The following is a 22,573-nucleotide window of genomic DNA, read 5'->3' as shown; positions in this document are numbered from 1 at the left end:
ACTGCGGATAAGAACGGACGAGAAAAGCAGCGGGAAGGCGAGGGGGGTGGGAGGGAGGAGAGAAAGAGAGGCGTGATCTCGTCGTCTGAAATTATAAAAGTTTCGGGAGGCAAGCCGAGGATTAATTTCCCTCGCAGCAGTTAGCCCCGCGGATGCAGATTGCTTTTCTATACTGCGTGTCCTGTTTGCAGCGCGACTCCCGTCACGTGCGAGATTGCCGGGAAATATCCCGCCGCTGATGCTCTTCGATCTCCTCAGCGATAATGGCACCAACCTGCACGCTTAGAGGCGTTTAGTTTTTTTTTCAAGTCAAACGTAAAAACGTTTCTGCGAATAAATATTCATAACGTAATTCTTCAAGGGGGAAATGAGAAATCTTGCCGTATTACTTGTCACTTTGCGATGAAAAGCAAATAATTTTCTTCTGACTTGAGTAAATTCGTACCTTCAGAAATTGATGATGAAGACGATGCGCTCGATCGAATGTTCGATCAATGATGGGTGTTTGACGAACGAGCGGGAATTCCACGACACTTGAAATATGTTTCTGTTCATCGTGGGAAAGATCTTTTTCTGTCGCCGTGAGTGATGCTCTTTGGAAGGCGGGGAATCGCGTGTCATTCCGGTTACACATAACATACAGATAGTTTCCACCCGCGTCGAAATTTTGCTTTTATATTAATCTTGAAGTTCTCGTTACATTTGGACAATAAAGAAAGGTATCCCGAGACGTGACGCCGGTTGTTGATTTAGCTTGACGCAACGAATGTTTATTTATCGCTGTTCTCTTTTTCACTTTTGAAACTCCAAATCAACAAACATGGCAATCTCGCGGGCGATTTCGCTCCAGAGGTCCAGAGTTTGCTCACGAGATAGGAGCGAATTCTCGGCTTTACTCGCCGTTTGACTTATCGGCAAGTTCAATAGTTATACGAATAACAGCCGGGTTATTGCGGGGAAAAAGAGCACGAGATAATTTCCAGGTAATACGATCTTACATGTGATACATACGATACGCGAAATATGATATGATTACGTGAGATATGATACTGTATGATGCATCATTATTAGCATTATAATATTACAATATGATGTACGCAATTGAACGCACCTGACCGTCGCATAATGAGAGATGATATCGATTCGCGATGTTAATGCGCGCATATCATGCAGCAGAGGGAATTTTATTTGTACGTTCCATATCGAGAGAAGTCGTTCATGTTCAGCAGCAGATTAACGGAAACGCCTATCAAGCCGCTTCGGGCTTGAACGAAAGGTTGCGCTCGCGACGCGTACTTGAGCGAGTCGCCGCCGCCGCCGTAAAATCGTCCTGCGGCTCATACCCGTGGCTTTCATTTTCGTCTGTGTCAGCGCGCCGCACGTAGACGCGACCATGGACCACTTTGTGGGCCATAAATCTAGGAAGAGAGCACGGTGGGCGCACACCAACGACCGTTACGTGTGTACGAATCCGGCGCGGGCGCGTATGTACGCGCGATGAGGAGAGGTCGCAATGTAACAACCGGTCGGGCCCAGTCGCATCAGCCTTGCCGACGAGTTATCTGAATATCAGGTCAAGGTTATCGGACGTCAATGGGCAAGCGTTCGGCATCGCGCAGGCTGATTCTTGATGGCCGATAAAGACGACACTTTGCAGGAGCGGGCGTCGCGTCGCTCCTTCCGCCGGCTGCTAACGCAATTGACGACACTCCCTACGTGGGAGACGCTCGCGAATTCGCCCGCCGCTCGGCCATCTGATTTGCAAATGACGGCTTAGGAACGCGGAGTCCTCTTCTGCATCCGTTTGTCACGCTATTACGGTAAATAAAAACCTAGCGCGAGCAACAGTGTCTCGATCGTTTCCTCTTAGGCTTCGATTTGCTGGTCGGACGGAATGCGAAGGGGGCACGTTTGCGACGTGTTTCTTTGATCTTGAAATATGTTGAAAAATAGACAGCACTTCACACCCAATCCCTTTTATTCTTTTTGTAATTGTATAACGTGCTCTAATTTCAGCATAATTCACGTGTTTTTGACAGAAATCTCTAAAGATCAAGATGATACGATTTTCATTCCGCCCGCAACTGACCAACGCGTCAGCTAAAAATGACACGAGACGGTTAAGAAACTCAAACATTTCAATAAAACTGTGATGAAACGATACTAAAGGATAAAGAACTGTCCTCACCTTATTGAAATGGCCCTTTATTCACCTACCTGACAAAAGTCAATCAATTTAATGAAAAATTATTCGTCATTTTTATTATTTTATTATACGTTCACCAATAAAAAAAACAATGATCATTCCTCATTTAAAAATAGAGGTAACAAAGAAAATTGCGGAACAAGGGAAAAAATTGAAACACTCACGAATTAAAACCCAAACATGTGAAAAAAGTCGAAAACATTCTCTGCCTTTCTCTCTCTCTCTCTCTCTCTCTCTCTCTCTCTCTCTCTCTCTCTCTGTCTCTTTCTCTCTCCGCCATTACACCGGCGGTAGGCGAAAATAAACGGTGTGCTCGGCTCTCGAGTTACACCGTCCACTTACGCGTACGACCGTCATAACGCCGATATAATTTCCTCGTTCCAGTTATTGAGGTTCGCGTCGAAGAGTGCAATTTCAACAGGGCCACGCAGACAGGACGGTAATTAGCCATCCTAATTGCCATTTAGGCAATACCGCCGCCCGCGGTATAAACAGGTTTGGTTAACCCGTATTCAAATCCCACCCCCTCCCTCTCTTTGTTTGTGCTGTGTATGACAAGCGTCGTCAATACAGGCATAGTGCCACTGATCCGCATAATACAGAGGCCGTCGCGCTCTCTCAGCGGCGGCCCACGAAATCTCGCGCGATGTCCGCGCGATTACGTGCATTTGCGGCGGCGGAGAGAACCGGCGAGAAAGAGTCATGTGGCTTAGCGCGACGAGACACGAGTCAATATCCGCAAGTATAATTAATTCTGGCCGACAGACTCGGCTAATTAATTCGAGGGGGAGAGATCGGTCGTTTCTCCATTCGGCTTCCTGCAAGATCGGATCGCGCGCGCCGAACAAGAACGCTTAATTAACCGCGGCCGGCACGCTCCCGGCCGTTTCGTCGTTTCACAAGACGATTCCGCGCGTCGCTCTTTTTGCGCTCGAGCAGTTTATAGCTGACGCGCGAAGAAACGGCGCGAGGTACAAATCATGATTGCTTCTCAATCTTGCTATTCCGCCGACGAGGCGAAACTTTATATAACGCATGTTCCTTTCTCTTTTCTGCTCTTTCTCTTGGCTCCTCCTTCGTCCCCATTCGCGAAACGTCGAGCTTTTCGGAAGAAGCCGGACGGCGCTTTTTGCGAGACCGAAGTTGATGATGACCGTCGTTCGCTTCGACGACGGAATTTCCCTTATTTGAGCGAGATGGCGATCGATACAGCGCGCGCTCTTGCGAATCGCGCCGCCGTCACAGCGGTCATAACCAGCGTGGATCGTTACTACGATTACCGCAGACCACCCGAATTAATATTCGCATAGCCGGCGGCTGATAGTTACGGGTTGTCCGCGAATCCACAGTTCTATCTATTCCGCATTGACACGCGAAATTCGGCTGGCGAGTCTTCGCGTTCGACCGAACAAACGGCGCGCTCCCGCCGAAGGATGCTGTCTCACTCTCTTTCTCTCTCTCTCTCTCTCTCTCTCTGCAACGTCGGGATTAATTAATTCATTCTCGCCGTGCGCGAGCAGTTTTGCCGGGACAACTGTAATTCTCAGGAAGGGAAGACACAGAGATGATGTGTAGCGTTCAACTCATTCAGGTGACGCTCGTTCCTTCGGCGACGGAGGATCCGTTCGGTGCAAACTGAGTGCCGTCGTCGAACGTTGATTAGCAGCGGCGAAGGAGCGTTCTCATTAGTCTAGCGTTATTCCTCGCGGGACAATAGCACGGTTTTACCATCGGCTTGTGTGCAATAATTTATTAACGTCGCGTCTCAATCGCGCATCTCGCGCGCGTCGTCGAGCCGTCCGAGCCGGCTAATCGCGCGTGCCAATTTCGAACGCGACGACGAGCGTCGTGTATCATCACGCGATTTGTAATGCGTGTTGCTTGTCGGCTGGGAAGCACGTGAAGCAAACGTGCAAATCCGCAGATAAGAATTAGTCGAGGTAGGCTGCGGGCGAAATTGCGCGAAATCAACAGGAACCGTCAAGTCGGCCTCTCTCGCGAACGATGCGCGACGGAGCATGAAAGTGCAGATATCTTACATTTTATCGCGGTTTGTCGACTGCCCGTTAATATCGCATCGCCGGGACTATCGCGAGAATCAATAATTTCGCGACCTGCTCTTGTTTTCTTTTCTGCGCTGAAAGTATGCGATGAGTCTTGGGATTACTCACTCGAATGAAGCCTTTCAAATCAAGCTTACGTCACGTAGCGTCACAACATCGTCGAGGCGCTATTCGAAGCTGACTCGGCGCTTTTTATGCAGTTTATATTTTACATCATGCTTCTTACACAATGGTATGATGATATGATTTTTTATGAATCCAGGCTTTTAGTAATGTCTTCGATCTATGCTATCCTGACTCTGTGATAATGTGAGTCGAAATTCTCACGGAACGTGGCGGACGAATCGAATACAGTTCCAACTTGGAAACCGGACGTTTTTATGTAATGGAAATGAAAATTAATGCAAAAGTTAATCGGAGCGTTGCTCAATATGCGACGAAAGCGGTGGAAGATTGCAAAGTTACCAAAGTTGTGCAACTTGTTTATACGAACTTGCATTTTCCTCCGCTGAGGAAATATTCCAAGAATATGTTGCTGTACCTTTCCGATTGAATTTAAAAAACTCAAGATATACACGAGAAGCTTGCATAAACAGTTCCTTACATATTTACATATTTATATGAGATATATACACGCGTGTGTCACGTAACATGTTTCGATTAAAAACGGAATTTCTGATTCACACCACGAAGCATAAATTAAAAAATTCTACTTCGAAAGGAAGAGCCGAGAGGAAGAGCGTCCGGTCCATTCATCATCAGATTAATTAATCCGACCGATATTTCTTTTTCGCGCGCGACTCGTTCTCTCGTCAAACATTAAAATCGATCTCTCGTCGATGGCTGCGTTCTGACTGCGTCCGCTTATCTCCCCGCTGATAAAGCGATCGCGTGACAGCAACGATTACCCATCTGATCGGAACCCATTTAATCGACCTCTCGCAATTTATTAATCGGTTTAACTCATTCATTAACCGCACAATGCGACAATTGTCTCCGCCTGAATATTCGCGAGGCAAAGCAACGCGGAAATGAGACACACGCTCATCGCGTTCAGTCTGGTGGCCCATCGATGCGCGGGAGTCCTTCCTCAGCTCGTGTCCGAAGATCTTTTGTCGCAAAGGTTGAGCAGTCAAGGCCCGCTATTAACGAATTCACATGTCCCGGTGCCGTGTCGACAACGGTCGAAAAAGGGGCCTAATCAAAGTGCGCGAGCCTATAAGAGGCAGCCTCGACAGACGTTTCGTTCAGTGCAGTTGGCGTGACTCAGGCCGAGCTAGACCATACGGTGTTTACTCGCGTTGGCCGGCCGACCCGTCACGAGATTCTCACTCGCGTGTCTCCATTTGACTCGACTGGGCTGGACTGGACTCTCGGCTCGGCTCGCCCGTCGATCTAGCAAATTGGAGCCGTATCAGGAGTACCGAGAAAGGGAAGACCATCGCGCTCCTGATAACTGTAATATCTGAGGCATATCGCGTAACGATAACGCTTTGTGCAACATCGTTTTCACGACGATTATTGCTGCTGAGAGAGAAAGAAAGAGAAAGAGAGAGAGAGAGAAAGAGAGCGATCTTGGTTGCGGAACTCGTACGACTATCGCGCGTTACGTGGGACGAAAAAAGAGAGGGAGAGAGAGAGAGAGGGAGGGAGGGGGAAAGAGGAGCCGAGAGAGAAGAGGAATAAAATCAGTGGAAGCCGCGTCGAGAACGACTTCTATTCCACTTTTATCTCCGTACTTCGCCAGAGACCGCCGCTGGCGAGGCTGGTCACATAACGAGCCCGGTGATGCCGCGTAAAACCGGTCATCAGTATGTAGATCTGGCTCCAACGACGGCAGCAGTAAGAGCAGACAGGCGGATTCGGTCCACGTGAAAGTGGTGCAGGGCCGCGACGGCGAATCGCCAACAAGAGGGACCGGTTGATCCTGCGTCTATAACGGGATCACGGTGTTATTGCAGCTTATCAGCTTGCAGGTTCGAGCTTAAGCCAGATTTCGCTGTTGGGAACGAATTGGTGCGCGCGGCGGAATAGCGGCCGGGAGATCGAGACGCGGGTCGAAGTCTCTCGTTCGCTGCCGACGACTTTTAACGAGTAGCCGGCGAGAAAATGGTTCTCGCTAAAAACTATCGTGACGTTCCTTCGCGTAGACTCGGCCGGTATGTAAATTCGATTTTGCTTTTTCCTCATCGAGTTATTCCACGTCCGAGCAGCTTCGCAAGTAGGTGAGAAGGTCGCAGTCATGTGGCCGGCGGAAGGTGGCATCGCCTCTAACGTGTTTGATTATTCAGCAGACTATATTACCGGTGGTAACAACAGCGAACAGCTGTTTATGTAGTAAACGAGAACAGCCGCGGAAAGTTGAGGAATGTGCTCGCGCGCTCTGTTGCGACTTCGCAGGAACTGAAAGCGACGATCGATCGAGACGGTCTCACGAGTCAGCGGACCTAATCGCCGGCGATTATTCATCAGCTTAGTCATCGTGTCGCGAGGAATCAATCGACGCTTATCCCGCGTCGGTGCCGCGTTCGTCGTTGCGTCGGCGAGAGGCGGCAAACGAGGCTCGGTTCTTGTCGAGGATCGTCGCATCGCTCGTCCGCTCTCCGGACCGGTATGTGTATAATCGACTCGTTATACCGACGAGGCGACGAAGTTTCCACGCGGATAATAGTGCCAGTCGTTCAAATTACGAACTACGCGAGTTCAACATTCTGCCGCGGGGGGAGAACTGAATGAGTCGGGCGGCGCGTCAAGTCGCGGGTCCACGTGGCGGCCGTTCTCGTTGAAGCTGGGACGTCACGAAAGAAGGTGAGGCGGACCGAGTCTGCCGGGAATAGTGTGTCCTCTCGCTGCTTTCCCGAGGAGTTTTCATCTCTCGCAACTGTTACGCGCGGTATTGTTATTTGCGCCGCGCCTTGGCGAGATGCTCATCGGTATTGAATTTGCGTCGATGAGTCGCTCGGGGCAATTGAGATTCTTAACTGTCGGAGAAGTGTCCAGTCTTGAATCATAAAAGTGACGAAGGAGAATGGTAGATTAGAAGTAGAGGTAGAGTGAAGAGCTTCAGCAAATCGGGAACTTGAAGAGAGACTCGGTTTCGTCATGTGCAATTTTTTTTATCGCGTTTGACGAGACGGAATTTCGACCAACGCTCGTTAACGCGGCACTCGGAGTATAATCGATTGGCATTGACCGCGTTCAGATATTAGTAAGTAGATAGAACTTGCATCGATACAAGAGAGAAAAATGACTCGCGGACTCGTAAATATTTACGGTACGAGCATGTTATTATGGAGATTCGGAAATACGCGAGGAACATCTAGCAACGACATTAAATTCGACACGTGGAAGAAAAATTGCTTATGAATTAATATGGCAGTGAGCGAAACAGAAACTCTTTTTCTATAGTTTTTCACTTGTGCCAGTATAGCTCGTGCAGCAAATTAAAATAATGTGCCATCGAGCGCGCGTAATCTATTCAATCATTATCGATAATTCTGGCCGAAGGAAGCGGTATTTCTGGTTGTCAGAATTTAGCAGGCAACAGAAATTTTATTTCTGCTTCGAGCCAAAGGCATTTGGCTCGTTCATTGTAATGTTAATTCAACGAATCTTTTGCTTTCGCGATCTTTCCCCAATTCTTATCTCTCTTCGTTTTCATTTTCTTCTTTTTCTTTTCTTAATTTTTATCGATAGAAATTTTTCTAAATCCTCTCTCAGTGCGCGTCCTTCATCCGTCTGTGAAATAAAGGTGAAAAGATATGCAAAGTTGTTCGAAAGCTAAACGATCAAACAGTCTCATAAATATAACAGGCAGAAGCGCGTGAAACGCTCGAAGCAGAGAAAACGCGAAATCGAGATTCTACGTTTGTTCTCGTAGAATCGTACAATTTTTATCAGGATGAAAATACGTTGAAATAGACAAGCAAACATACAAAACATATGCAAACAAATAATAAATTCATGTAGATAAATATTTCCTTCTTCTACTTTATCTGTGTGCTAATTACTCCTCTAAACTCCGTTCCGCGAAACTTTTCGCTTTAAGCGTATCAGTGATATAACTAGATAACTCTAGCGACAATGAAAAAGCGCTTTATTCCATCATCATCTCTGTACAAACCGCCTCAAGCAAACTGTTTGTCCTGCTCTTTCATTCAATCTGTCTTGTAACCTTTTCACGTAACTTATTTGCGCTCTGACAGACTTTTATTGCTGATTTATTCGTCGTTAATTACATTTTTTTTTTTCTATAATTTTTCACTTGTGCCAGTATAGCTTGCACAGCAAGTTAAAATACTGTGCCATCGAGTGCGTGTAATCTAGTCAATCATTAACGATAATTGCAACCAGTGTTTTGCGTTGCAGGTAGAAAATTGTCGCAGTCCAGCTCGGAACGTATCTACGTACGCGAGTGTAACGTCCTATTTCTTCGGAGACTACCATTCGTTCGCTTCACATTGTAAGGTATTTGTGAAGAAGAACAAACCATCTACGACAGAGGATTGCGTAATGTAGTGCGAGAAAAAGTCGAAGCGCCGCCACACGAAACGTCAGCAAAGCTTATTTGCAACTGACATTGCAATCTAGATTCGCATCGCCAAGGACGTCGATTATCGAGGGTACGCATTCGATAGTAACCGATTGTGATCGTGTTTCCCAATCGAAGCGAAAAAAATGGCGCTCATCTGTAGGTACGTAATCGGCTCGGGCCGATCGGCGATTCGAGATTACGCTCGCGACGATAAACAATTACACGCGTGATTGTTGCATTTCAGCGAGGAGCAGCAGGCGATGCTCCGGCATGAAGCCGACAGCGGATACGAAAAGGCGCCGAGCGCGAAGAGGTTCTGCGAGGACATCGAGAACAACAACAGCCTCAACAATTTCAAGAGCAGTCACGGGAGTGCGTCGCGGAACAGGGGCGAAATGGCCGCGCAGTACTCGTCGAATGCGAAGGGAGTGTTGGCGCAGGTGAGACGATCGCGTGTCTTCAGCGTCAGTCGCCGCGAGTAACAAAACACGAGGCGACTGTGCGATCTGTCCAGTTTGTCCTCTCCGTTGCTTCCGTTTTTCCTTCCGCCTCTTCTCCGCTTTTCCCTCACAGAGGTGCTTTCTCGCTCGGCCGAGCTTCCAGCTTTCTAACGAATTCTTTTTCTGCCTGAAGTAACGCGCGCGTAAACCGCCAACTTTGGCGCAAAAGGGAATTTGCAGCGTGTTCGCGGGCGAGACATGCTGCGTGCTCAACAGCGCGAGAGCAGCGCCAACCAGATATTCTGGATTGGTGCCAGTGTATCTTTTTCTTTATTTATAAATAGATACTCGAACGCGCCAACGCTCATGACCGTCCCACCCTTTCGCCTCCCCCCCCCGCTTACCGCGTATGCAAAATTCGCATCGTCCGCGGGAATCGGGCGTTCTATAGCGGATCGTTATGAAACTATGTGTAAATATCACTTGCGAGCGACGGAGCAGAGTACAAGATGTGCAGCCTCATTAATTTCGCTTTAACGAAACCGCTCAGCGGCTAAGTAGAGACGCGTAAAACCGCGTGTTTCTCATTGAGAATATATAATTTTGCTTCTTCTCGCCGGTGTTTATATCTCTCGCTCTCGCTCTCTCTCTTTCTCTCTCTCTCTCTCTCTCTCTCTCTCTCTCTCTCTCTCTCTCTCTCTCTCTCTCTCTCTCTCTCTTTCCCTCTCTTTCGCACTCTCACTCTCGCTGCTGGTACGGCCTTACGGTAAAATGCAAATCACGTTCTGTCATAACAAGACAAGCGCTCGGAGCTGTCCTCGAGGTGAGCGCGTGCATTTGCTCTTTTTGCAATGTATCATTTACCGGTTCTCCGTGATTTATGTTGGCGATGTTTGCCTCACTCCTTTGCCCTCATTCCCACCCACCTCCTGCCTCTCTCTCTCTCCCTCTGCAACCTTTCGCGGCGAAGTTTACGTCTGAAGCGAACTCCGTTCCGGATGCGGCCGCGCAGAGCCGCGTAAATACACTCCGGCGACTTACGTCAATTTCCGCGGCACTGCAGAAACAGAGAAGGCAAAGCGACGCGGTATAATAGCGATTTAAGTCCCGTGAATACGCCGGTAAATCCTGGCCAGTTGTCAACCGCACGTTTCTTATCCCCCTTTTCAATTTGTCGAAGCTTCGCCCTCCTATATGATCACGATGTATATCCACTCGCCTTGAAGTCGCTCCAAGGCGCTTCGTCTTCTGCGGACCTGCTGCGGTCGCCTTCACCCTTTTTCTTTCTTCTTTTCTCCTTTAACATATTCCTTGCACGGGACATTCCAATGTTTCACGACGGTGTTGGTAGCCCCCCGCAGAGGGCTATCGTGTGCCGGTCGTTAGGACTTCGTCTCGCGTCGGTATGCTCGACGATGATTTATACCGAGCTATTGACGGAGTCGATACGTGTTGTTAATTAGCTCTTAATTAGCTCCGATGTTAATTAGCTCTTCATGTACAGTTCAGTAGCCGAACATACTTACCGTAGAGACTCTCTTGGTTCTTTTCGCTTTCCGCTCTTATCGTTCATCTCTCCCGTCTCTTTATGTTATTTTTCTCGTTTATCTTCTCTCTTGTTTATCTCTTGTTATGGCCGAATGGTTAATCTTTATGCACTAACCTTACCTAACGTTTGAGGAGAATGCTGTAATAAGCACCGCATTTTCCTCTTTCTCTCTCTCTCTCTCTCTCTCTCTCTCTCTCTCTTTCTTTCTTTTTCTCGCTCTTTCCTGTTTCTCTCCTTCGCTCGATTCGCTCGAATCGAAAAATATATTTATTGCTTGGCACGCCGCAATTTTTCACGTCACGACATCGGCAATTTCTTCGTGTATTGGTCGTTAAAATTTGGTCCTATCGATTCGCTCATCGACGGCTGACGTTGAGATATCGACTGAGTCGTCGTTACTTCGCGATTACTTCACGCCGAACAAAATCATCATCGGTATCGGTAGCGTCGCGTCGAGATTTATCACGGCCGCGACGATTTGTCAAGTCCGGTCCAATTAGTGAGGCGAGATTAATGGTTGGATTGTTTGCAGTGTTTAGTAACAGGTGCTGTATTGCTGTTGGCTACCGGTGGCGGCATGCCGATTGGTTACAGCGCTGTCATGTTGCCGCAATTGTCGGAACCCAACAGCACCGTGCGCGTGAATCAAGAACTCGGCTCCTGGATAGGTGAGGACGCGTTCTAATTAACGCTAATTAACCGGGCCAACTCGGCCTGAGAAAGCGCGAGACGCGAGAAGAAGCAACCGCGACGTATTCGCGTGTCGGTCGGACAATTTACTCGCGGTCTTTATTCATCTGATTTGCGGGCTCGTTTACTTGTTTGTTGTTTCATTTGTCTTATTGACGTTTCTTCGCGCGAAGTATATAATCCGTATAGAGATAGAAGTCAAATTTCGATTTGTAATTATAGTCGATACTCGCATTACGTAGAGAAATAAAGAAAAAGCGAGAGAAAGGGGGACGAGAAAGAAAAGAAGAAGAAAGGAGAGGGAAAATAAAATACACGCATATTTAAGTCTCTTCGCGGACCTTGCAACCTCGCGAGTTCAAGAGCCAACATGCAGGTTCAAGGTTGCGCTGGCGTAACCCTCGCGCTAATGAAGCGGCCGCCGATCGTCGCAAACCGCACGTAACCGTAACTGACCTACATACCGTCTCATTGAATAATCTTTATCAATGAGTGTCATGGCCAAGTTCGAGAGCGAAAGGTACCATTGGGAGAGGCTACGTTAAATCTCATTGATAACGAGCAATGTCACAGACGATCGCGTATAGACGCGCGCCACTTAAATCGTCGCTTCGAACGGAGTCATTTAACACTTTGCGGCCCGCTCTCACTGCAGTGCTGTCGTGTCTCTCCCGACGTTGCTTTCGTCGTTCTCGACGTCGTGCGAATTTCGACGTTGTGGCCGGCATGGCATAGCGACAACGCCGCGACATGAGATATGAGACTCACGATTACATGTATCTATGATTGAATCTAGTCAGTTCTTTCATATCAGCCGCTGAAGAAACGCCGCTGAACGTCGTATCGGTTTGCTCGAGCTAGCTCGAGACAGCTTCATGCGCGAGGCCGCGAAGCTGCGTCGAGCGAGTCTGCCGGAATTTGGAGTCTCGTCCGCGCTGAGAGAGCGAACGTCTCGCTCGCTGATACCGGACGAGATATCGTCTTCAATAATTCCGATCTCGCGCATCCTCGTCCTCGTTTCGCGCGCGTACGATGTATAAAAGATGCAGACAGCGCGTTCGTCGTTCCCAGCGCTCGGCGGGGGGGAGGGGGGGATATTAACAATATCAGCAATGCGTGCAACGTTGCGTTATCGCGCGCGGTGCGTTTTATCGCTGATCCATAAAATTTGCGACACCCAGCATATTACGTGTTTTACATTTTGCAAATATACCGGATATGTACACTCGCCGCTGCAGAAGCCGTGTATTTTGCGCAACCTCTCGGCCGACGGCCGACGATAACGAAGCGTCGGGTCGACGCTTTGCGAAAAGCAGCTGAAAATTTTGCACTTTCGTCAGCGGCAGGCCAAATTGCCGTCCAGTTGCTCTCTCATCTCATCTCAGGTTAATCTCGTTAAAAACGGTTAGCCGGAAAACGGAAAGTCCTTCCGTAACGGGCTCCTGTTTCCCAACGAATTTCCTTCATTATGTATGATCGGAAATAACGCGCTGGTGAGAGAAGCGCGACACGCGTGCGAACGCTGATTGCATTCCACGGTTGCGATGAGAATGCTGATGGAAGCGGAGGGTATTCGCGTTGATCACGAGACTCCCGGGAAATGACGGCCTGATTCACACTCAGACGATCGAAGATCGAGTCAGGGAAGACTCGATTCACCTTTTCATATGTTAATTTTCCTCTTACTTTCTTACAATGTTGGATAATACTTGTAATCGCATCGGCCGATATTCATCTTTCAATCGTCCGCTCACTTTTTATATTTTATTCTTTATTTTTTCAATTCAACGAGGTAATCATTTCTCTGATATTATAAAAAACGAGTGCAAAATTACCTTTACTTACTTAATTAAATGAAACGTTATTTGTTATTCAGTTTGAATAGGAATAGCGCTTAGGGACGTTGTACATTTTTCTTTAATTTATATTATTTATATTTAACTAGATTTGATTTTTAATTTACAACAGACGCCTTCGTTTTCTGAGCGTTGATTTATCGGTCAGCGATCAGACAGTCTGATCGCCGTAAGAGCCCGCTCGTTCACGCGATCACGCCGTATTGAAAATTTTGATCGTCTCTCGAGGCGCGAATTACAACGCTACATTACTTCGAAAGTCTTCTCCTCTCGCGCGAAATTTTAAACGATAAAATGTCCATCTTTTTCCTTGCACGGCATAGCGAGCTCCCGTCGTTTCCCACGAAAAAGCGGAACTCACGATCGATGATAGCGTCGACTTAATCGACACATAATGTTCTTCTCTCAAACTCCCGACGAACGAAAATATAACGGAGTGGCGGCTCGATTCCTGTTTTCTTTTCCACTATGAAAACTCCTGGAATCTTCATTTTATCGCGTGTCGCTATTTCTTGTATCGCAATATTAACTACATCGACGTGCTGTATTTCGATAGTTCTGTCGAGTTAGATAACACGCGCGATTGCAAGTTTACGTGTCATTTAATTTGCAGCATTTAACATTTACGACAAAAGCGTCCTACGCACTATTCCGATAATAGCGTACACACACGATAAATAGACCACGTTAATTGCCACTGCCGCGACGCACAATAGCATTTTAACAAGCCCGTAAGAACTTTACGATAGGCACGCAATCGCCGTCTATCGCTTGATGTGCGCCCGTTGATGCCGATTAGATTCGCGTTTTACCGCCGCGCCGGGCGTAAATCTCAACTTCATTTCTTTCGCAGCTTTACAGCTCGCGAATCGTCGACGAGAGAGGCGCGCATCGGCCGTCGCGTTCGGTTTTCGAACGCAGGAGCGTTGTTCTGGGAGAAGAAACAAACGATATTCGGAATAGTTTTATCACACGGGGGGAGGGGCAGAGCATAATGTTCACTTTTGCATTCTCCCGCATTGTTTATGCGTTGTTGCTTATGAAATATTTTATTTATACCGTATCGTTTTATTCGTCTGCGTTTTATCCGATCATTTTGTTATTCTATGGGTTTTATTATGTCCACTTATGGATTTTGCTTGTTTACGACTGATCATTATTATTTATATCCCTCTCGTATTGACAAATTATTAAAGCGCGGAATTGTTTTCTCGTACAGCCTCCATTCACAGTCTGGCCACCCCTTTCGGCTCGCTGATGTCAGGCCCGCTCATCGAGGCGATCGGCCGCCGAGGCTGCCTCCAGCTGTCGGCGATACCAATTTGCGTGGGCTGGCTGATCATCGGCTTCTCGAGGAGCGTGACTTCTATTTTAGTAGGAAGGGTCATCTGCGGCCTATCCGTCGGCTTGATGGCAGTGCCCGCGCAGGTGCAGTATTTTAAAACGCTCGTAATCAGCAAAATTCTTCTCGTTGCACCTCGCGAGCGGCGCGCGATGCGTCAGCTGAATATTTGATAATGAATCTCGCCAAGTTAAATCCAAATTGCGAGAGAGAGAGAGAGAGAGAGAGAGAGAGAGAGAGAGAGAGTCGCGTTTTATACATACGTACGCAGGGATTACATTTTTGCATAAATTTTTGAAAGGACGTATACACGTTGTTATTCGATAGGTATTTTATACGTTTATATTAATTATATTATTATATGTTACTTGCTAAATATTTGCTAAATATTTGCTAAATACAATAACGTAACATACGTTATAATTACCGTCATAATTATAGGACTTTGAGATATCATATAATTAGATAATATTGCATATTTCAATATGAATTCAGTTAGTCTGATCCAGATTGAATTACGTTAAAATAGCAAACAATGAAACTGGATTTTCCGTGGAGCTGCGACAATGGCGGACGAATTAATCGATGAAAAAATTTTAATCGACCGAGATAATCGGCAGATCGATAATCAAGATCAAGTCGCGATACGTATAACCACGAATGATGCAATCGACAGAGAGAATTAATTATTGATCGATACGTAATCAACGTGAAATCAACGTAATCGATTGAAACGCTCATTCACATCATCACGTTATCAGGTACCTTTGATCGCTCTTAGAGCACTTAGACGGATTAAATATGAAGAATCGCTGAAGTTGGGTGCTTATTTCTTTTTAACGATCACACAACGTCATTCCAGTGCTTCTTAAATTTTTTTAATCGATTAACGCCCGACATTATCCAGTCATTCTCGGTACTTGACGATGCGCAAGTCACATGATGGTGAATTTTACGCTTCTTGAAATCCGTGAAGAAACCTCGAGATAACACGAGACATTTTTAAACAGCCTCGTTCGCGAAATGATACTCCAAATATTACAGACACTCGTCATCGGTCAAAGAAATCGTATCGAATAGGAATTCGGATGATCCGCGTTTACCTGTTCTCATCTGCAAATCCGTGTCAGGTGTGGCTAGGAGAAACGGCGGACACAGGTCTCCGCGGCGTCCTGGTGTGCGGCGGCTTCGCCGCGTACTGCTTGGGTATTCTGCTGGTTTATATTCTCGGCGCCTCCTTCAACTGGGACTTGGTGGCCTTCTACGGGATCGCACTCCCCGTCTTCTCCTTCATCGCGTTCTGCCTGCTGCCCGAGAGTCCTGTCTGGCTCATCAAACGGAAGAAAATCGAGAAGGCCCGGAAGGCGCTTCTTTGGCTACGGGGTGGAGATGCCGAACAGGTGAAGCAATACTCCCCCATGGACTCGCGTCCTGGTGACGCGGGGAATCCGAATCTCGGAGCGATGAACTGACTTCGACTGGTCTCATTGATTAACAGACGAACACGGAGGTGGCGATGCTGGAAGCGAGGATAACGGCCGACCTAGTCGAGAGGCAGCGTCAGGTCGTGGACGTCTCGCTGAGGCAACGCATCTCCTCGATGATGTCCGTCGTCCGGGACCCGGGCGTGCTGAAGCCGCTGATCATCATCAACGTGTTCAATATTCTCCAATTGTGCAGCGGGACCTACATTATCGTATTCTACGCCGTCAACCTCGTCCAAGATATGGGTGAGCGGATGAGTCCAATTTTCAAATCTGCCTTGCGTCTCTTTGATCCTCGACTCGCATGTCGCTTCTTCCTGCTTCGGGAGTAGACGGGACCGGTGAACATTTTTTTCATTCAGCCTGCCAATGCTCACGATGATCGGTCAATGTCACGCAGAGATAGGCTTCCGACCGAAAAGCGCGTACCGAAAATCCGTTTACCGTTCTTTACCTTCTTGCAGACGGCGGCAGCGTCGACAACTATCTTGCAGCTGTGGTGACGGCTGTCGTGAGATTCGTCTTCTCCATCGTCTCTTGCGTCATGTTCCTCCGGATAAGGAGACGAATCGTAGCTATTAGCTCGGCGCTCGGCACGGCTGTCGCCTCGCTGGTGCTCGCAGGATACATGCTCGCAAGGCAAGAAGGATCCTCCGTGGATGTGAGTACGCCTATACATAGTCTCGGAAAATCGGAACTTTAAAACTCGCAAAATGAAAAAGTTTCTCGGAAAGTAGCGAAGTTCGAGCGGGGGAATGCCTTGAAAATTCTCTTCAAGTACACTGCAAACCCGAGTGTGTTATTTGGACACGTGTAAGCTGAAGCTTATTTTTCACGCGTTTCTTGTCGTCCGAAATCACGTCATTTGATGCATTTCGGTGTCACTTGACGCGTTTAAACGCGTTAAACGACGTGATTTAAGACAAGACAAGATACGCGTAAAGGAAGCTTCAGCTTATACGCGTCGAAATAACACACACTCGGGTTTGCAGTGTATACACGAGTAACATGCCGTTGAGTCAGAATTAATAGAACAACAAGGTTGTAAGCGGAGGAAACCTCCTCTCGAGTCAAGAGCAACAAGCTCCCCAGAAACAAGCTCGGAACGGTTGACTGATGGATCCGGTTTGATCGATGGGCGGTTGGTTTCAGTCGTACCTGTTGGCCACGTTCCTGCTGGTCTACGTGGCCGCGAACACGGTGGGTCTGGTGACGCTTCCGGCGCTGATGGTCGGCGAGCTGATACCGATGCGGGCGCGCGGCATCGGCGGCGGCTGCTGCTTCTTCATCTTCAACCTGTTCATGTTCCTCATCACCAAATGCTTCCCAGCGGTAAGACTCACAGGACTCGGTAGAATCCGGTCGGACTCGGCTCTTTCTCTCCTCACCTTTCGTCGGGGAGATAAAAGTTTCACGACGGCGGAATATTCATTTCGCTGGTCAGCTCCCCGATCGAAGTGACGTCTAGCAACGTGCACGCTTGCACAGCGCTGTCCGCTTTGTCGAGAAGCTTGACGATCGAATCCTTCTTCCAGGTGAACAACGCGATTGGCGTGACCGGGATCTTCACCGTCTTCGGCATCTTCAGTCTATTGGTGGCAATTTTCCTCTACCTCTTTCTACCGGAAACCAAGAGCAGCACGCTCGAGGAGATCGAGGATTATTTCAAGGTAAGGAGGATCTGCTCGAGTAATGAAGTGAGCTCCTATATCGGTCGGAGTGATGGATTGCGGTGCGCTCAGTTCGAATGTGTCTTTACAGCAAAGTAATCTGCTTTGGGTGACGAGGGAGGGAAACCAAAGGAGGAACACGATCACGGTGGATAAAACTTGAGCGTTCATCTTTCCTTTTCTCACCCTCTCTCTCTCTCTCTCTCTCTCTCTCTCTCTCTCTCTCTCTCTCTCTCTCTCAGAGCACGTGTAAATAAATACGATATGTAACTAGCGTTAGATTGTAATTTATATTCGACTACGGCGTTAATCAACCATACGTCTCGTTATATGATATATTTTTTTATATTGAAATGAGATTTGCGATTGTGTAGATAATGATGTTTTTATATCACTATTTTGTATCGTAAGGTATTTCTGTAACTCGTCGAAGTGAGAAAACGCTACAACTCGTCGCGCCACGTGCACGCGCGACGTCGATCAAATTTTTAATCGAGGAAAACTTCACTCGATCTTTGTGTCACTCACGTTTTGAATAAAACGATATCTCTCACGACGATTGTGACCCCGTCATGTTTCCTCAATAAGACAGTCGCGACATTCTTGCGATAACACGAAACGGAAACGGTTGCGTCAAGCCCGCAGCACGTTCAATAGGCGTGAGTATTCCTTTTTTTCCTTTTATTTCAGTTTATTAACGTACTTTTACAGATATGACTTTTCGACGAGGTCCACCGGCATGATATATTACTGTCGGCACTCATATGTGATATCGGACACGCATACACACGCATGGTCTGTCTCGCTGGGACAGGATTTATTACCTTTTCGCTCGACTTTTCCCTCTCTTTTTCCTTTTTCCTCCTTTACACACGTATATTGTATATCGTATATGTTGTTATATAATGTTGCTACATAGCGTCACGTTTCAACATTACGTTTGAAATATTCGCGGCTACACACATATATCATCCATACGATCTGCAAAACGCGACAACTGTGCCATGTTTAGCGTATCCTTTATCGTTACGGGGTACGGGTATCGATTCACGGTACACAAACCTCTCTCGTCCTTCGGATTAGACCGCGCCTGGCATTACTTGTAAACGTGATCACAAAATATATACGGTTGTTTCACGTTACATTTTACAAGCAGCCGGAACTTAGTCCGCGAACGGTGAACTGTGCGACATTACAACGCGCGAGGACCCTAATCCTTTAAGCGTGAGGATTGCGGAATTTCTCGCCGGCGTATTTCGCGGCGGGGCCCAGCTCCTCCTCGATACGCAGGATCTGGTTGTACTTGCACAAACGCTCCGAGCGGCAGGGCGCGCCAGTTTTGATCTGGCCAGTCGAGAGGCCGACTACCAGGTCGGCGATGAACGTGTCCTCCGTTTCGCCGGAACGATGGGACACCATAGTGCCCCAACCGTTGCTCTTGGCGAGCTTGTGAGCGTTGATCGACTCGGTCACGCTGCCGATTTGGTTGACCTTCAGCAGCAGACAGTTGCAGGCCTTCTTCTCGATGGCTGTCTTGATCCTGAAATCGTCGAAATCCTGCTGTTTTAAGCAACTTCGTCGCGTTCGTTGGATAAAATTGAAAACAGGACCACATAATTTCGTAAAAGTACGAATAACTTTGGCAAACATAAATATTCAGCAATATTGATCCTTTAGCGGACACGAGGTCCTTCCGTTTCTTCCTTTTCTTTTTTAATATCTAAATCGATCACTTTAGTATTCATCAGCATTTAATAAAAAACGACAAGTCTCTCGCGTTAACTTAATAATATAAACTTTGTGATAAATACTATAAATAATATAATTGATATAATGAATATATGGGAAGAAAGATCGGTCGAATTAATGCGACAACAACAGAATCAAACGCTTCTTGATGAAAAAAGACAAAATTTCTGCTTGTTAGAATTCTAAAGCAGGAACTGTCAAATGGGATGACACTTGAATTCAAGTGTTACCTCTCAGGGTTAGTGACGGTGAGGTCATCACCGACAATCTGAATAGGGGTAGACGCGGTCATCGAGGTCCAAGAGTCCCAGCCGTCCTGATCGAAGGGATCTTCGATCGACACGATCGGGAATTCCTTGACGAATTCCAAGTACAGATTCTTCAATGCTTCAGGCTCCAAGTACGTGCTCGGGTCAGACTTTTCGTTCTTAAAGTCCAAGTCGTACTTTCCGTTCTTATAGAACTCGGACGCGGCGACGTCCATGCCGATCTTGATCTTCCCTTCGTAGCCGGCAGCCTGAGAAGTTCAGCGTGAAGTTATCACGAGCTACCGATCATCTTGAAATGACTGTGCTAAAATGTGTCTTTGACACAAATTCTCTCCTCTACCTTGATGGCGTCCATGATCAGGTTGAGAGCTTCTTTGTTCTCCAAGATGTTCGGCGCGAAACCACCCTCGTCACCGACGGCCGTGGCGTCAAGGCCGAACTTCTTCTTGATGCCCGCCTTCAGGTAGTGGTAGACCTCGCTGCCCATCTTCATGGCTTCCGTGAAGTTGCTCGCACCGGTCGGCAAGATCATGAACTCCTGCATGGCCAGCTTGTTGCCGGCGTGAGAGCCACCGTTTATCACATTGAACGCCGGCACCGGCAGGATAATCTCCTTGTTGCCGGCCAACTCGGCGATGTAGCTGCAACACGAATGTTCTCGTTAACTCGACGAAACACGCAAGAAGACAAGCTCGCGACTCGATTACGCGACGTCTTGTAATCAGCAATTCCGGATTTTTCAGGTAAAACGAGCCGACTGAACTTGTATCTCATTATGATCATCGTACAAAACAACAGGCTTGTGTGTTTTAGCTAAACTAGTACTGCACTGGAACCTTGTTTCTCTTCATGATCGAAAGAGGATATGCATCGTTTCGTGGAATTGCAACAACATACACACTCGTACAATCGTTTCATTTCACGGAGCAACTCCGAGATTACTTCTTCATCACACGCTCCGACGCTTACTTGAAGAGGGACACGCCCTTCTTCTTGGCCCCAGCCTTGCAGATCGCCAGGGAGACACCCAGGATCGCGTTGGCTCCTAGCTTGGACTTGTTCGGTGTGCCATCCAATTGTAACATGAGGTTATCGATCTCCGTTTGTTGCGTAACGTCTAGATTCGACTGTAGAACAGAAAACAGACGGTCAGCCTGTCTCCCGGCCCCGATAATCGTCGCTATTACGTAAGTAGACGCTTTCGCTGTTCAACTAGGAAGCGATACCTTCAATAACGCAGGAGCGATGATGGAATTGACGTTCTCCACGGCCTTGAAGACAGATTTGCCATGGTACATGGACTTGTCATTGTCCCTCAGCTCCAAGGCCTCGTGAACCCCGGTGGACGCGCCCGATGGCACCGCAGCGCGGAAGAGTCCCAGTTCATTGACGATGTCGACCTGAAAGAGATGACACCTGCCGTTAGGGAGGTTTTAGAGGGAAACGTCGTGTTTCCTCTGAGATAATTACATAATACTTTCATAATTAAGCAACGTATGCTACCTCTATCGTGGGATTTCCACGAGAATCGTAGATCTGACGAGCCTTGATGCTTTGGATCGGCATCCTGACGTGTGTCAATGTAAAGTATCTCGCTGCGGCTTGGAAGCTGCAAGCAGCGCAAAAAATTGAAGCGGTGATACACATTTATCTCTTACCTCGTTACATTTTGCGCTCAACGACACATTCGTCGCCTTGCTTTATACGCTGTACGATATGACATCCGCCTGGCAAGCTCCTCATTATTACGTTATCAGATAAGAAGCGGGCCTCAATGAGTGGCTGTCGAATCACGCGTGATGTCTCAAAAATGACGTATTGCGAATAAAGAGAAACGCCGGTGAGATCGAGGCGGGTCTCCGTTGACCTTCGCGCCGGAGAAGTCGACCTTGTCAAGGTCATCGCAAGGAGCCGCCCGTAGCCCGGTGAGAGAGCGACAATTATTCCGCGATCGAAGACGCGATTTTATCCTGGGAGGAGCGCACAGCTCGCGCGATCTCACGATCCTGAAGGATTTTGCGACTTGCTTTTGGAACGAGAGGTGACTACCGGCACGTAACAGCAGCATTTTCGCCGAGAACTCGACCGTGCGGAGATAAAACTCGCGCGTTCGCAGGAATCGCGAGGATTCGACAATCGCACGACGCGAATTTGTGGACAAAGGCGACGTTTTTTTCACAAATATACCGGCTATCGTTTTGAGTGACTATGCTCACCTAAGACGACACGCGCGACAATCCGCTCGGACCGTTCGACGGTGAATGAGATTTGACCTAGCTGGTGACCTCCCGTTCTGTTGCGAGCGACGAGATATCGATTGTGAGAGTCGAGCGAGAGGTTAGAACGAAGGGGTGGTCGCGATATTCGTCCGCCGCGACTCGCCATGGACGTTGGAATTGTAATTGTTAATGTGCGGATTAAGTAACTGTCAGTAAGTGTGCTTTGAAAAATTGACGATTTATCGCTCGTTAATATCGCCCGTCATTTGCATCCACGTAGAATTTCTCATTGTTTCTTCCGCAGTGAATTACATAACGAGCGAGGTGTGCAGGAATTTTAGCGCACGCTCTCTGGGATATCAGTTTATAGTGAACAGCCAATAGCGAAGAGACCTTGTGCGGTCCACGAAATCGATTGGTCGAATCTGAAGAGATGCAAACGTACCAACTGCCTTCGATTGCCGTTAGAAACCGCTCTTAATGGTACTGACGGTGTCATTTT

The 22,573-nt window shown here is 47.6% G+C and overlaps 2 protein-coding genes across 5 annotated transcripts; one reads left to right on the top strand and one right to left on the bottom strand.

Moving 5' to 3' along the window:
• Nucleotides 1–5,532: 5,532 nt before the first annotated feature.
• Nucleotides 5,533–18,390, top strand: LOC105192659 (facilitated trehalose transporter Tret1-2 homolog). Of its 4 annotated transcripts, none has more exons than XM_025298336.1 (11): nt 5,533–6,245; nt 8,638–8,963; nt 9,048–9,243; nt 11,325–11,460; nt 14,558–14,766; nt 15,811–16,080; nt 16,179–16,410; nt 16,629–16,825; nt 17,317–17,496; nt 17,700–17,834; nt 17,926–18,390. In XM_025298336.1, the coding sequence occupies exons 2-11, from the start codon at nt 8,947–8,949 to the stop codon at nt 17,995–17,997; spliced, it is 1,644 nt and encodes a 547-aa protein (XP_025154121.1). In that variant the 5' UTR covers nt 5,533–6,245; nt 8,638–8,946; the 3' UTR covers nt 17,998–18,390. The 4 variants fall into 4 exon arrangements, with proteins under 4 accessions (XP_025154121.1, XP_011155234.1, XP_011155237.1 ...); XM_011156932.3 differs by lacking the exon at nt 5,533–6,245 and adding an exon at nt 6,800–7,077; XM_011156935.2 differs by lacking the exon at nt 5,533–6,245 and adding an exon at nt 7,084–7,317.
• Nucleotides 18,391–18,498: 108 nt separating this feature from the next.
• On the bottom strand, nt 18,499–22,326 carry Eno (alpha-enolase). The gene is made up of 7 exons (XM_011156931.3): nt 22,069–22,326; nt 21,356–21,461; nt 21,079–21,252; nt 20,822–20,979; nt 20,193–20,493; nt 19,814–20,100; nt 18,499–19,374 (listed from the first exon to the last, which is right to left on the bottom strand). Exons 2-7 carry the CDS (start codon nt 21,416–21,418, stop codon nt 19,053–19,055), a joined length of 1,305 nt encoding a protein of 434 aa, XP_011155233.1. The 5' UTR covers nt 21,419–21,461; nt 22,069–22,326; the 3' UTR covers nt 18,499–19,052.
• Nucleotides 22,327–22,573: the final 247 nt, after the last annotated feature.

Source organism: Harpegnathos saltator, unplaced genomic scaffold, assembly GCF_003227715.2.
Source record: "Harpegnathos saltator strain DR-91 unplaced genomic scaffold, Hsal_v8.6 scaffold213, whole genome shotgun sequence".
NCBI classification, from domain to species: Eukaryota; Metazoa; Arthropoda; class Insecta; order Hymenoptera; family Formicidae; genus Harpegnathos; species Harpegnathos saltator.
This window is presented reverse-complemented; position numbering and strand designations above follow the sequence as displayed.

Coding starts and splice junctions, on each gene's coding strand:
- LOC105192659 (XM_025298336.1), top strand. Junction 16,081..16,178: donor GGGGTGGAGATGCCGAACAG/GTGAAGCAATAC, acceptor ATTGATTAACAG/ACGAACACGGAGGTGGCGAT. Junction 17,835..17,925: donor AGATCGAGGATTATTTCAAG/GTAAGGAGGATC, acceptor GTGTCTTTACAG/CAAAGTAATCTGCTTTGGGT.
- Eno (XM_011156931.3), bottom strand. CDS start 21,418: ATGCCGATCCAAAGCATCAAGGCTCGTCAGATCTACGATTCTCGTGGA. Junction 21,253..21,355: donor GTGGAAATCCCACGATAGAG/GTAGCATACGTT, acceptor CATCTCTTTCAG/GTCGACATCGTCAATGAACT. Junction 20,101..20,192: donor TGATCATGGACGCCATCAAG/GTAGAGGAGAGA, acceptor TGAACTTCTCAG/GCTGCCGGCTACGAAGGGAA.